Source organism: Sander lucioperca, chromosome 5, assembly GCF_008315115.2.
Source record: "Sander lucioperca isolate FBNREF2018 chromosome 5, SLUC_FBN_1.2, whole genome shotgun sequence".
In the NCBI taxonomy this organism is placed as follows: domain Eukaryota; kingdom Metazoa; phylum Chordata; class Actinopteri; order Perciformes; family Percidae; genus Sander; species Sander lucioperca.
Window position 1 is genome coordinate 1,696,136 of NC_050177.1, and position 15,407 is coordinate 1,711,542.

Here is a 15,407-nt window from a genome sequence, read left to right on the forward strand (position 1 = left end):
TAACGTGAAAAAGCTTAACGTGGTTTAATGTACCTAAACAACGATCAATTATCACCAAAATTCTCTCTCATACTGCTCCTCATAACCGCTGAAAACTGTCAAAAAATCTAACCCAAAGTCCTATTATTATGGACGTTAGCTGACATTAAGCGTTTCTGCTCCATTAAGGGGAAAAAAGCTTAACGTGAAAAACTTAAAATGAAAAAGCTTAACGTGAAAAAGCTTAACGTGGTTTAATGTACCTAAACAGCGATCAATTATCACCAAAATTCTCTCTCATATTGCTCCTCATAACCACTGAAAACTGTCAAAAAATCTAACCTAAAGTCCTATTATTATGGACGTTAGCTGACATTAAGCGTTTCTGCTCCATTAAGGGGAAAAAAGCTTAACGTGAAAAGCTTAAAATGAAAAAGCTTAACGTGAAAAAGCTTAACGTGGTTTAATGTACCTAAACAGCGATCAATTATCACCAAAATTCTCTCTCATATTGCTCCTCATAACCACTGAAAACTGTCAAAAAATCTAACCCAAAGTCCTATTATTATGGACGTTAGTTGACATTAAGCGTTTCTGCTCCATTAAGGGGAAAAAAGCTTAATGTGAAAAGCTTAAAATGAAAAAGCTTAACGTGAAAAAGCTTAACGTGAAAAAGCTTAACGTGGTTTAATGTACCTAAACAGCGATCAATTATCACCAAAATTATCTCTCATATTGCTCCTCATAACCACTGAAAACTGTCAAAAAATCTAACCCAAAGTCCTATTATTATGGACGTTAGCTGACATTAAGCGTTTCTGCTCCATGGGAAAATTAATGGTGATAACTGATCGCTGTTTAGGTACATTAAACCACGTTAAGCTTTTTCCCATTTTGGTGATAATTGATTGCTGTTGGTCAAACAACACAGGACTTTCACCCTGGAGACCGGGTATCGTGTTCGGCGTGTTGCAGTTCCTTTCCGTGTTATTCTCTTCCTAACCACAACCGTCCCGTTGTTGTCGGCGTGTCCTGCGTGTGACGGTTCCTTTCCCAGTTCTTCTTTTCCTAACCTCAACCGTCCCGTTGTTGTGGCGTTTAATTTCCCCATTGTTGCGTCCCCCAGAGCAGCCCAGTGTCGTGGCAGTTTGTGAAATGGTAACGTTCGAAAATCGTGACCTGTACACGAAATAAACGAGAAAATCGTGACCTGTACACAAATCAATAAAACAAAATAACGTGACTATTTCATGAACTGGCGTGAGACCGGGTTGGTCACCAACAGTTGAATTCGCTCGAGCGCCCTGTTTTTTAAAATTTTTTATAATCCAACGTTAGAAAAGTTTAAGTTAATTTTGCTATCTAGCTAGCAGTACTAGGTAGCGTTTCACTCACACACACACACACACACACACACACACACAGCATTTTAATCTTATTGATGGAAAGGTGATTTATGAATGCAATATAATTATTTTTCTGTTCTATGTTACTATTTTTGTCAATAGGAACTTGATGTTCTTGGGGAAGATGCATCTTCAATTGCTGGTCATGTTAAGATTCTACAAACACAATACAGCAAGGCGCAGCCAGACACTGCGATTGTGTGGTGTAAATTCAGACAACTAACGGAAAGATGATGAACGACATCATAGAGGAACCAGAGAAGGACACCTTGCTGGAAGCGTAGCTGGAGCCTCAAGTTTTTTCGGGGCCCAGTAATGGCACAAGACCTAAGACCGCCGATGGAGGGATCAGGCCTGTGGAGAAAAGAGGACCTTACATCATGTCCAGAGCTCCAGCAATCCACCTCAAACTAAAGAAGCATCAGGAACTGTTAAAAGAAGCCCTTAAACAGAAAGCCCAGAGGACGGTGAAGTATAACAAGGGCTACGCCGCTTTGAGTCAGCACGCTGAGGACACTTTGGTTGCACTGGACTCAGACAATGATGAAGAGATAGACTTTGAGCAGTATTCCTCAAGATATTCTTCAGCTGAGGTCCATCCTGATTTAAGCAGGCAGCTGCTTCAGGATGGCTACCGTCTGAATGAGATCCCCGATGACGAGGACCTGGACCTGATTCCGCCCAAAGCCATGGGCTCCTCTGTGTGCTGCTGCCCCGAGGGCCCATCCTGCTCCATGCAGTGATGCCGGTGCTGTGACTCAAACCTTTTCAAAGACTTGGCACCAGTTCCTGTCCCTGACTTTAGTCACTGGTGCCTGAGGCCCTCTTTCTGACCCAGGACTTCCAGCTCTGAAGCCAAACTTCTGTTTATGCAGGACTCTGTGCACCAGGATCGCTAATCCCACATGAAAACGTGAATGGACATAAGAAGCCTTATTCACTGTGACCCCAAAGTTTGACCTTATTTTTAAAATTTATTTTTAACTTATTTTTAAACTTTTTATAGAACTTGATGAAATTATTAAAAGATAGTTATGGTGGCTGGGTTGGTTCAGTGGTAGAGCAGGCGCACATGAATTGAGAGGTTTATGCCTCGACGCAGTGGTCGAGGGTTCGAATCTGACCTGTGACAATTTCTTGCATGTCTTCCCCCTCTCTCTCACCTAACTGTCCTATCAAATTAAAGGCAGAAAAAGCCCCAACCGATTGTTATGAATTTTAATGTTTGACGTTAACACATAAATCAACGCGATTAATTTAAAAACATTGACGCGAGGGAAGTTACTTATATACAACCTACTTAAACTTGAAATTAATTTCATTTACAGAGCAACTATGAGTAAGAGAAAAAGGACAGTGGCAGACATCAGCCATTTTTTTGGTGGTAAAAGAACAGTAAGTAAGACATATAATATAACAATTAAGAGACAGGTAATTAAGGTATGTGTGAGTGCTAATATATTTAATAAAATGTTAATGTGTATGAAGAAAACAGGTCCTCTGCAGGAGCAGGACAATGAACAGGCAGCAGTAAGAAGCAGACATGAACAGGATAATGAGCAGGCAGCAGGAAGTAGTGAACGTGAGCAGGCAAGAGGAGGTGGACAGGAGCAAAGCGATGAGCCAACGCGGTCTCACGCCAGTTCGTGAAATGGTCACGTTATTTTGATTTATTGATTTGTGTACAGGTCACGATTTTCAAACGTGACCATTTCACGAACTGCCATCAGGGTTCATACGCATTTTACCCAATACTTTTCCATGACTTTTTCCATGACTTTTTGGCAATTTTCCATGACTATGTCGTCCTGAAAATGTCAGTCTACATTATACAATAAGAATAAAAATCTGTGTTAAAGTTTACCCTCAGAGGTTTAACAATAAAATGAATGACAATTTATGTGGTTCATAGTGGGATTCGACTTTTCCAGGTTTTTTCAAAACGTATGAACACTGTGCCATGACATTGGGCTGCTCTGGGGACGCAGCAACGGGGAAATGAAACGCCACAACAGGGAAATTAAACAGCACACGCCGGTGACCGCCACACGCCGGCGACCGCCACACGCGGGACGCGATCCCCGGGCGCAGGGACACGATCCACGGTCTCTGTGGCACGCAACAACGGGGACATGAAACGCCACATGCCGGCCACAACAACGGGACGGTTGTGGTTAGGAAAAGAAGAACGGGGAAAGGAAAAGTCACACACAGGAGACAACGGGACAGTTGTGGTTAGGAAGAGATTAACGTGGAAAGGAACTGCAACATGTGGGGTGAAAGTCCTGTGTTGTTTGACCCATCCACCACCCCGACCAACCTCCCTGTGTGGATTTTCGCCTTATCAATACTACTTGCTACTGTAATCGTTCTGTGATCACGAAATATGCTTCCCATTGAAATACATTACTTTAAAATTCGTGCTCACCACACGAAAATAACGACATTAACGTGTTCAGTACACAAATCAACAGATTCAATAACGTGACCATTTCACAAACTGCCATGAGACTGGGCTGGATGAGCTGGCAGGACATGACCAAGAGGTGAGTTTCTTAGACATAGAGATCTGCATAGTATGCCACCAAACCACATGCTAATAGCCTTTTTTCTTTAGTTTATTATAGGGATTGACCATGAGGAGACAAGGATAACGCCATTCTGCTGGACACAAGAACAGTGGCTGGGGTGGAAAGATAGAAATCCGTGGTTATATTCAAGACAAAACGGAATGCTAGGTTGTGCCACTTGCAGAGACGCAAAGACATTGATCTGTCTGACAAATATATTGGGATGCACTTTTCACAGCAAAGGATAAATGGACTAGTTGGCAGCTGTTCTAAGAGAACTCTGGCAACGTGCAGCACACCAGAGAGCTATAGAGATTGAAAATCAGAAAAATATATATTACCCAGAAACATCGTGGACATTAGTGCTAATTTAATTAGTGAAACCACCAGCTCCTTCAGAACAGCTTATGCTGTTGCTAAAGACTTAAGAGAACTTAATGGTGCTGTAGTGGGGGAGGTGCACCGATCAGACCACTCTTGCGCAGAAATCATAGACCACATTGCACATGGAATGAAAAAAAAGCTAGTCAGAACAATTAGAGAAAAGACCGATGTCAACCGATGATCTGGTGCAACTGACCCAGATAAATCTACCTGGCCAGAAAAGCAGGAAGACCTCATTTTATATGGGGAAGTGGAGGTCCACTTGTTTGCCAAGTTGCTTGGAGAGCGAAGCAGAGAGGCAGTAGAGGATTTCAGAGATTTCAAACATGGCAGAAAGGAAGGAGACACACTTAAACGGCTCATAATTGCAAGCAAGACCTATATGGCAACCTCTGCGGAATGCGAGAGAGGGTTTTCTGCATTGAATGACACTGACAGGAAAGCATGTAACAAACTGCGTGTCGACAGTCTCACCTCTCTCCTGTTTTTGGATTTGAATGGGCCACCAATAGACAGCTTTGACCCCACTCCATTTGTATTGTATTTGAGTCTTGGGTGAAAGCTGGCCATCGCCTTTCAACATCATGGGTTCCCACTGCAATACATCAACCAATGTGTCCCTGAGCAAGACACTTAACCCCTAGTTGCTCCAGAGGCGTGCAGCCTCTGATATAGAGAGCAATTGCACGTCGCTTTGGATAAAAGTGTCAGCTAAATGACATGTAATGTAATGTAATGATTGATTGATTGATAGATAAATACTCTTAACTTAATATATACATAATTGGTTGATTGGTTGTTGGAGGAAACATGCTAAGTTGAAATCTGATAACAATGCGAATACCAGTATATTCTCCTTTTGAAATTTCCGTTCCGTGACGGATTTCTGTTTGTGTTTTCTGTTTGTGTTTTGGCCTGTGTGTTGTTATCAACTGCCCAGTTTGACAGCCAGGCCAGGTTGCCAGATATACCTGTAAAAACATAAACCCAGCGCGCTACGTCTGTAACGTTAGTACAGTCATGAAAGCAGCAAACAAACCAATGAACAGGATCAACGGAGAGACACTACCGGTCAAAAGTTTTGGGGTCACGCAGCAGTTTTCAGATTACATTACGTGCTTACATAATTGCAAAAGGGTTCTTGACTGTCGTAGAAAGAAGTGACTGATCTTTAATGCAATATCTACATTGCCCATTATCAGCAACCATTCATCCAATGTTCCAAAGGCACATTCTGTTTACTAATCTGATATCATTTTAAAAGGCTAACTGAGAAAACATTGGAGAACCCTTTTGCAATTGTGTAAGCACATAATGTAATCTGAAAACTGCTGCCCTGGTTAAAAAAACAATGCGACTGATCTCAGCTAGTAGAGTTGAGCCGGATACGAGTATCCGGTACGGATAAAGCACTTTTGCCGAGTACGAGTATTATACGAGTCAATATCTGTGCTCGGATTGAATAAAAATCCTCATTGGGTAGTTGACTGTGTCTGCGTTCTGTGATAGGCTAGTCGTCACAGCGCCCCTCCCCTAAACACATACAGATTTATTGTGTTGCTGTGTCCCGCTCTGCTCACTCACACAGAACAACTCTCTCTGTCTCTTCCTCAGTCACTCAGGTTCGCGGGTCTTTTCCGTTAACGTTGAGGGTTTCTTCAGCTTCAGGTTTGTTTTTTACTTCAGTTTGTAGTACTTACTTATTAACCAGTAGAGTTCTGGTAAACGTGGGGTTTGTTCAGACGTGGTGCTTGGTAGAATGCGACTCGCGTTGCGTCTCTGCCTGTCGGAGATTTTTTTTCTTTTTTAAACCGTCAGCTGGCTCTAAACAGATCTGAAAAACAGCGTCGGACTATTTGATCCATAGAACACAGTCCCGCCCGCCCCTCTCTCTCTCTCTCTCACTTACTCACTCACACACACACACACACACACACCTGGTGTGGAAATAAAAAAGAACCAAAAAAAAAAATAATAAATCACACTGATCATAAAAAAATTAAAGTTAAAAAAAAGTTATGTTGAGTATGAAAACTCTTGTTCATTACATTTTACTTCATAATTGCAACCGCATGTGTTGTATTCATTGTTCTTGTTCTGTATATAGTTTGTTTGTTATTGTGATCAAAACCATTGATCTGAAGCTCAATGCTGATGCTGTCATGTAAATAGTTTTCTAATCAGCAATAAATATAACAATTTCTGATCAACCCATATCAATTGCATGCTTAAAATAACATACCGGTTAAAGCCCCACCCATTTCAAGACAACCCGACCCACTTCCGGGTTAGGCCCCGCCCAGTCCGAGTACAGATACAGATACAGATAATTCATATGGTTAACAGATACAGATAATGCTGTACTCGCTCATCCCTATCAGCTAGTATTCTGTCTATAATGGAGTGGAATGGAAATTTCTAAGAGACGTAACAAACCCCAGGTAAATATTGGAGCTGTATTTGAAAAATGAAGACAGCTTAGAGCCCAAAAGGACGCAAAGTTGGCTAATTTCCTCCTGAACAGGCAAGGAGGTAAGCTTCTCCTCACAACGCATAGCTCCTATGTCGCCAATTTGATGCTAACAAGCACTCACCCCCCCGTTAGCATCCCATTGACTGCCATTCATTTTGACAGCAAATAACTTTTACATCTGAAACGTTTAAAGACTTCATTTGTCCAATGTATAAAAGGCTCCATTACCTTGTACCTCACGTTATGGCTCTGTAGCAGGCTTTTTGTAAAAATAGGCTAACGATTGTGTCATGACCACACGACTTACTGTCGCATAGTAGAGGAATTACCGTATAGTACAGGAGAAGCTCGCAGGCAGTTTTGACTTACATTAGCTGTTTAAATTTAATTACTAACGTTAACTAGCATTTTAGTTAGCAATAATTAGCCTGTGCCCATGTTATCTCCTTACATATACCTACGCTCTCCGTCTCTGCAAGATTGGGAATGATTAAGATTTCTCTTGGCACAGCTACCAGAAGACTTACAACTTTCAGACAGGTTGCTCAAGTCACATTTACGTCGTCTCTCTCAGTTGGAGGCTGCGCAGAGGTTTTGTCTACCATTGTGCAAAGTCTACGTTGACCGTAGACAGTTACGGCCCGTCATTGGCCCAGAGTCTACATTCACTGTAGACTCTAGGCCAATCAGAGAGCCGAACTGTCTACGGTCAGCCGGCGAAGTTCAAAAGATCTGGACAACACGGTGTGTTTTTTTAGTGTTCTCCCATTTTGTGCACTTTATTCAATAAAGTGATATTTGCTACAGTAATGGTGAGTTGTGGAATATCAATGAATGAATGCAACAATGTTTATTAAACAATTAGGAACAAAGATAGAGTACCAGTCAAAAGTTTGGGCAAGCTTTATCATTAAGTGAATAAGAAAGCGTGTCCAAAACTTTTGACTGGTACCACGTCTGAACAAACCCCACGTTTACCAGAACTCTACTGGTTAATAATTAAGTACTACAAACCGTAAAAGTAAAAAACAAACCTGAAGCTGAAAACACCCTAAACGTTAACGGAAAAGACCCGCGAACCTGAGTGACTGAGGGAGAGACAGAGAGAGAGAGAGCTGTTCTGTGTGTGAGTGAATAGAGCCGGACACAGCAACACAATAAATCTGTATGTGTGTAGGGGAGGGGCGCTGTGACGACTAGCCTATCACAGAACGCAGACACAGTCAACTACCCAATGAGGATTTTTATTCATTCCGAGCACAGATATTGACTCGTATTACTCGTATAATACTCGTACTCGGCAAAAGTGCTTTATCCGTACCGGATACTCATTTCAGCCGAGTATCCGGCTCAACTCTAATAAACAGCTACTTAGAACAAGCATTTGTTGGTCCTTGTGCAGTTGGGTGTTCAGGCATTACCCCCTAGGGTTGCCCAATTAACTGAAACAATATGGTCAGATGCCATAACCAAATCCTAGTAGCTGCAATTTTTTTGTTAAAGTTAAAATATTATATCAATATTAAATGATGCAATACAATGCTACACTGATGCCCTGGCAAACAAGTTGGCAAATATTCTCTGGATGTTAGGGAACATGTTTGTTTAGTACAGACCCCAACAAAAAGCATCAAATATATTATTTTTCATTGAAAATGAAATGCAACAACTAACGGTACAAAGGTAAATCAATAAACATATTTTGTAGGCATATCATACACCCCTAAAACCCACCTATATTTTTCCTGCCCATCTGGCCACTGTGATAATTATATAATTATCTGGAAGCCAACCTCTTGTTATTTGAGAATTATGAAAACTTACCGACAACTGGGCAGCATTTAAGATCTTGCCGTTATTTTTGGTTTTTTTAACTGATAAGGCCCAGTTGGGGTTTTTCACTTTCTCCTGTTTGTTTTTTTGCTTCTGCTTATTGGGGAGGCAGGACAGGCAGGCAAAACATGTTTTTCTGTTGAGCCTGTTGGGAGCCTGACAGGAAGGGCACGGCTTCAGTTTTGGTTTTATCATTTCTGCAAATGAGAATTAAACATGTAAGGATTATTTACACTGTGATATTAAAATGAGGCATTGCTTGTTAACGTCAGCTCACGGTTTTACTGAACCAGCAAAGTACACAGCAGCATTAAGTAACATCTGCTCTATTCATTTATTCATAAAAACATCTAACAATTTAAATCCTTTCAGTACAGAAAGACTATAGTTGATTTGAAACACAAAAAAGATACAGTTTGAACAATTGCAAAAAGCCTAATTTAAACAAATTATCATTTATCTGTGGCTGGAATTGTAATTATTATCCTTCATTTGAGGTAAGTAATTGTAAATAATTCCATAAGCCACCATGCCACCTTAGAGAAAATTCTTAATTGAGCTAAGTAAAACAACTTACTAAGAACTAGTAACTGATGTATTACACTAATGTTTGATTTTAAATCTACTAACAAATATAATTAGATACATTGCATTTTGTAACTGTCTAAACAACATATTTACTGTGTTTCTCTGCCACTACTTCACCAACACATCTGGCCAATATTTTAGTAAATCTACTGTTATTACTAATTACATTAACCACATGTTGAGATGGATTAAGACAGACAAAAGCAGTAGGAACACTTCTGAGGCTATATCAAGTTCAATTTACTGTAGAAAATTGAGGAACAGCACCACACAATAGTAAAGTCAAAATAGTTAATCTGCTGTTTGTGGCTTTTCAAAGTTAGTGCTTAGGTGATAACGTGTTGAAATGTCCCGTGATTGTACCCGTTATGATGATATATGTGACAATAAGCTAGGCATAAAGAAACACTTGATTTGCTAAAAGCAGCTAACGTTACCTTACAGCTAACGTTAGCCTACTGCAGGTTTCAATTGTTGGAGGAGCTAGTATTTTTATTAACGTTTTACATCATTCATCGTCCCATTAAACTGCTACCTGCACGGTGAAAGGTTTGGACAACAACTTATTGACCTATTAGATCGCTGTGGTGATAATTGCATGTTGTTATTTTACTTACCGAGTTGAAATGCGTGCAGAGGCGCCGTCGAGAAGTGCGCAGGGCAGAGAGGCAAGAGCAGCGCAGGTACGTCATCATGCTTTTTGGCTCAGTCATTGGTTGCGCCCAGGTTGCGCCTTGAAATGTCAGCGGCAACGAAGTCAAAGTTGAGATATGTAACTTCGGCGGCAATTCCGAGCGGTGCGCGACCTATGCGACGCCAAGGATAGCGCTCTAGCGCTCCGTCTAGTTGGGCGGCACCGCTATCCCCATAGGAAAACAATGAAAGTCCAGCGCAGAGCGGTTTCACTGCGGCGGGTTTACACGAAATAATGGCAAATGTGTTTCTTAAACATTTAAACATTTACACCAGAGTTAAATGAAGCTATGCAATGTTACAAGTGGTTATATGATTAATCAAATATTGTAGCACAGTGTATAAAGCCTATACAGTATATCATTTATTTACAAATAATATGTCAGTGTGACGCCATATTTGGCAAAACTGCTGGCGAAAATCTTATTTATAGAGTCAATGATAAAAATAAACAGTTGTGAAAAAGGAGGAGCTGTTATTTTGCCTCTCTCTATGTTTAATGTTATACACATATCATTTATTATGTTATTTTTTATTCCTATTGTGGGCCAGTCATCACCGAGATCAGCTTGAATTGTCATGGTCCCCTGTCTATATTTTACGAGGACGGGGCTCCATTAAAGTCTATCGGACAACCCTGCACGTTCGAATATTACTCCGAGGGGTGCCCATTACGTTGAGTCGTTACGCCAAAGGGTCCTGACCAAGCGTCCACATGTTACGACTTGGGAGTGAGAACGTGTTGGCCATACGTCATAGAGATGCAGGCAATATACATCATTCTAACGTATGCCATACGTCGTAGAGATGCAGGCAATATACATTGTTCTAACGTATGCCATACGTCGTAGAGATGCAGGCAATATACATTGTTCTAACGTATGCCATACATCGTAGAGATGTAGGCTTACATACGTCGTTCTAACATATGCAATACATCGTAGAGATGTAGGCTTATATACGTCGTTCTAACGTATGCAATACATCGTAGAGATGTAGGCTTATATACGTCGTTCTAACGTATGCAATACATTGTAGAGATGCAGGCTTATATACATCGTTCTAACATCTGCTATACATCTTACAGATGTGGTCATCTTCCTGTTAAACATAGTACAGATGTCAGGCTCTACATCCACCAGATATCATTTATACTGTCTGCAGATGTCAGGCGCTATATACCGTATATGTTATCCTAACATACCTTTACTCTTTAAATGTTGATAAAATAAATTACAAATTACTTACCTTAGTACACCGAGAAGATTTTAGATAGGGGGCCTAATTAACATTTTATTGCTATAACTACTACTACTTTATAATAAACTATAGCTACAGTCCAATAATACCAGTCTAATCTGTAGAAATCATAGTCTAGTCTAGAAGATGACAAACAATTATTAACCTAATTACTTGAAAAGATCTTAAATCACTCTGTAGGATCGCTGGTATAAACAAGACCAGTAAACTTCTCACTTTTTGCTGAACAAACATTTATTTTGAACTATATAATTAATCAATAAACATAAAAAACATTAACAAATATTAAAACATTAAACATTAAAATAAAGAATTATCTCGGCCGGTGGTGGTGGCGATTAGGTGCCAGCCGGAGAAACTCTTTGATGGCCTTCTCGGCCTCCGCTTCCGTCGGCGCCTGGAGGACCGAGTTCCTCATTACTGCTGCTGTAATAAAATCGTTGGATTCGAATTATTATCATACTATTTATTTTGTTTTATCTAGTCTTCTCAGTTTTCTATAGAGGTAAATATAGTATAGAATGGTTTCTGCACAGCAAGTGAATAAGAGACTGGTTTAATTTAGTGGAATATATATATTTAAAAAATTTAATAATTCTGGATTCGCTTCTAGTGAATGTTAAAAATTTAACATTTTAACCAAGGACCCTTTCAGTGTTCGGGCTGGTAAGTTGATATATCCCGAAACAAATTATCCGCTGAAATATAGATGTTTCTTTCGCCATGCAAAGTCTATGTGAAAAGTCTTTCTGGGCCATGGGGTGCAGTACCACCGTTATCCGCTAAGCCCATGGTGGCTTTTAGACTCGGCGCTCTTCCTGGAGGCTTGGCCAGACCCACATCAAGATGTTGGGTCTGGGAACTCTCCGTTGACAGGGCTCAATCCGAGGGGCGAGATAAACGGTTGTCTTTCAAACTCCCTCTGCATGCAATAGGATAGCGCTACAACCAGGCTGATCCTGCAAGAGATCATAAAGTAGTATTCACTCAGTTAAATTGCAGAAATCTACAACATTCATAAAAAACAACTGTTCAAATATATATATATATATATATATATATATATATATATATATATATATATATATATATATATATACCTTAACCAGCATTTAATGGCCTATCAAAAGACTACAACATTTTTTGTGAAATCAGAGATCTTTCTTACTGTGCATGCATTTTTTTTTCCATATTTAGCTTTGCGTTCCCCCATGTCCACACCAAGGCCCAGTATTGACAGCTAGAAACTTTGTATTATGAAATAAGACATCCAAGGGATGCATATAATTCTCCCAGTCTCTGCGTGAAGTAATGTAAACAAAAAATTAGTATACGCAAATTACAAATAGAAAAGAAATTAAGCTTAAATGGCTCCACAACACTAGGGGTGACCACGGCTGAGTCACTTACCAGGGACATCTTCGGTGAGGGCAGCCTCTCTTTCCTCCAAAGCCAGATCTGCAAGGGGAGATTTCCTTTGAGTCAGTCTAAGCACTGTGGGTACTAGGATCTTAAAGCCATCTTCAAATCTTCGGCAGATATTCATTCTGCAACACAGCACAATCAACAAACAGGAAACATGTCACAACATTATCATAGGATTTTAAAATTAAATTTCAAAGAGAGCCTTTAGTAATTTAATATGAACTCCAACACAAATATAGGGAAATAAAACATGTAGACAAACCCTGCATGGACTCTTACAATAAAACAATAGTCTTAAAATGTATGGCAAATTAACCATACTGTAACAATACTGTTACAGTAAAAGTCCTGCAGTGTAAATGTTACTTAAGCAAAAGTCTGTAAGTATTATCAGGATAATGTAGTTAAACATTAAAACATGTTAGAAAGTGTAAAGGATCCAACCAGTTGTGTGTTTAATGGACTAATCATCTCAGTTTATCAAACATCAGATTTTATAAACTACATGTGTTCTGTGAGCAGTAATCTTAATGTGTAAAGTAACTAGTAACAAAAGCTGTAACAGATGAATGTAGTGGAGTAACCAAAGTAACTAGTAACTAAAGCTGTAACAGATGAATGTAGCGGAGTAACTAAAGTAACTAGTAACTAAAGCTGTAACAGATAAATGTAGTGGAGTAAAAAGTAGAAAGTGGAATGAAAAGAAAAGACTCAAGTAAAGTACAAGTATCTCAACATTTAGACTGAAGTACAGTACTGGAGTAAATGTACTTAGTTACATTCTACCCCTGCGTTCGGACTACAAAGACTGTGCAAGATTATGCATTACAGTGTGTACACCCTAATGCATAATGTTACACTACATAAACTACCGGAGCCAGGTGAATTCAGATCCAGATAAAAACTTCAGTAGTAACCTTTACATTTTATATTATTTATATGTCTATGAGATTATAGTTATTTTCCATGGTTCTACTTGGGCCTAATGTTATAACAATCACATAACATTACTGTTACCGGTACCTTGATTCCACTGTAGCCTTCTCTGAATGTACCGGGACAGGCTCAACGGTTAGTGTCACGGTTTCTTTCCACTGCTGTACAAATCGGTTGAATTTGGCTTGCTTCTTAAACAATCCTTCAAAGAGGTATGAAACCATCCTCTCAGTCAATCCATAGTCCACTGCTTCTCCGTCAACTTCATTACCTAACGTACAATACATAAAAGAAAAACAGCAATGTTAACCACCACTGTGGTAACAGCATAATGTAACATTACACATTTAAAAGACACATTATGCAATCACGCTTTTCTATCATCCTCCGTTTGGTCCGGTTTGGTATATAGAGGTTTACTCCTCGACGCAGCGGCCGTGGGTTTGACTCCGACGTGCGGCCCTTTGCTGCATGTCATTCCATTTCATGTCTTCAGCTGTCCTGTCTATTAAAGACCTAAAATGCCCAAAAAATAATCTTTAAAAAAAAAAAAAAAAGTATTTAGGCGTACCTCATTAGAGACCCTGGAAAAGTCTCTCTCTCTCTCTCTCTCTCTCTCTCTCTCTCTCTCTCTCTCTCTCACACACACACACACACACACACACACACACACACACACACTATTAATATAACATAACGTTAGGCCTATCTTACTTTTTTTATTAATGATAATAATCGGGTTATTTTGAAAACAGAAGCTAGCTAGCTAACATTAAATGTTAAGCTTAGCTAGCTACTCGAAAGGGAGGTTAACCGTTGGTCGGTTCTGTCAGTTAACGTGACTGGTGTTGTAACTTGACGTTAGTCTTTGTAGGTTAATTAACGTTAACATTACATGGTTTTACGAAAATGTTCTAAGACAGTTTGACGACAAAATAAAGAATAAATCATCATTTCAAACCCTCACTGGCTACCGATAGTCACATTCCGCCCAAATGGCTTTGCTTTACCATTAACATATATTTCAGAACAAAAGACTTTTAGGCGGCAAAGACGCTTTTTATCGTTCTCCTCTGACGCAGTCCAGCTAACGTTTTATAGCTAGCGTTAACGTAAGTCAGAAGAAGACTTTTCGGCGGCAAAAACGTTTTTTTTTCTCCTCTGACGCAGTAGTTTTATAGCTAACGTTAATGTTAGCTAGCTAGCTCGAAGGTCAACTGTAGCTAAGTACCGTTAGCTAGCTAAGTACCATGTCGTATCATGTAGAATGGCAATATGGGACATAATACTGCTAATGTTTTAACTAACCTGTTAACGTTAATAATGGCAATCATCAATGTCGAGTGTAGCTAGCTAATGTTGACAGAGTATGAACTTGGCTAGTGCTAACGGTAAAGTTAACTTCCAACTTTGAATATTAACACCACAAACACGGATTAAAAATGCACATAATTTACCTTTGAATTTACTTTGCTCCTCTTCAGTGACCTTTATTCGAAAACAAAGTAAGCCCGTGATTAAATCCTCCGTTGCTAAATGTCCAAGCGCCATCCTCCTGACTTTGATCGACACTGACGGAGACTGACAGTTGGATCACTGTCGATTCACTCATGTATCCTTCTGCGCTGAAGTATTTATGCTTCCGCCGAGTCGAGCTCTCGTTAGCATGTAGCTAGATCCTTTCAATAGAACACAACTTAAAGCGTTAACAATTATTTGTCTGTTTCATTCTAATATAAATAGGGTAAAGGGTTTGAAAATTAAATTCTTCAAAAGGCTACTGTTTGTGAATATAAATATAAATTATTACATAGGCCTACTCCTCATTAACATGATTAAAAATGATTCAAAGGGACACTT

General features: G+C 39.7%; 1 protein-coding gene and 1 long non-coding RNA gene across 2 annotated transcripts; one reads left to right on the plus strand and one right to left on the minus strand.

The window, feature by feature from the left end:
• Window positions 1-1,615: 1,615 nt before the first annotated feature.
• Window positions 1,616-2,142, plus strand: LOC116057099 (protein FAM219B-like). The gene is given in 1 exon segment (XM_036001044.1): window positions 1,616-2,142. A coding segment is annotated over 1 exon segment (513 nt). The 3' UTR covers window positions 2,129-2,142.
• A 10,454-nt stretch (window positions 2,143-12,596) lies between these two features.
• On the minus strand, window positions 12,597-15,062 carry LOC116057104. Its single transcript, XR_004106727.2, has 3 exons — window positions 15,005-15,062; window positions 13,635-13,818; window positions 12,597-12,733 (listed from the first exon to the last, which is right to left on the minus strand). It is a non-coding gene; the product is annotated as an uncharacterized LOC116057104 (long non-coding RNA).
• Between the last annotated feature and the right edge of the window lie 345 nt (window positions 15,063-15,407).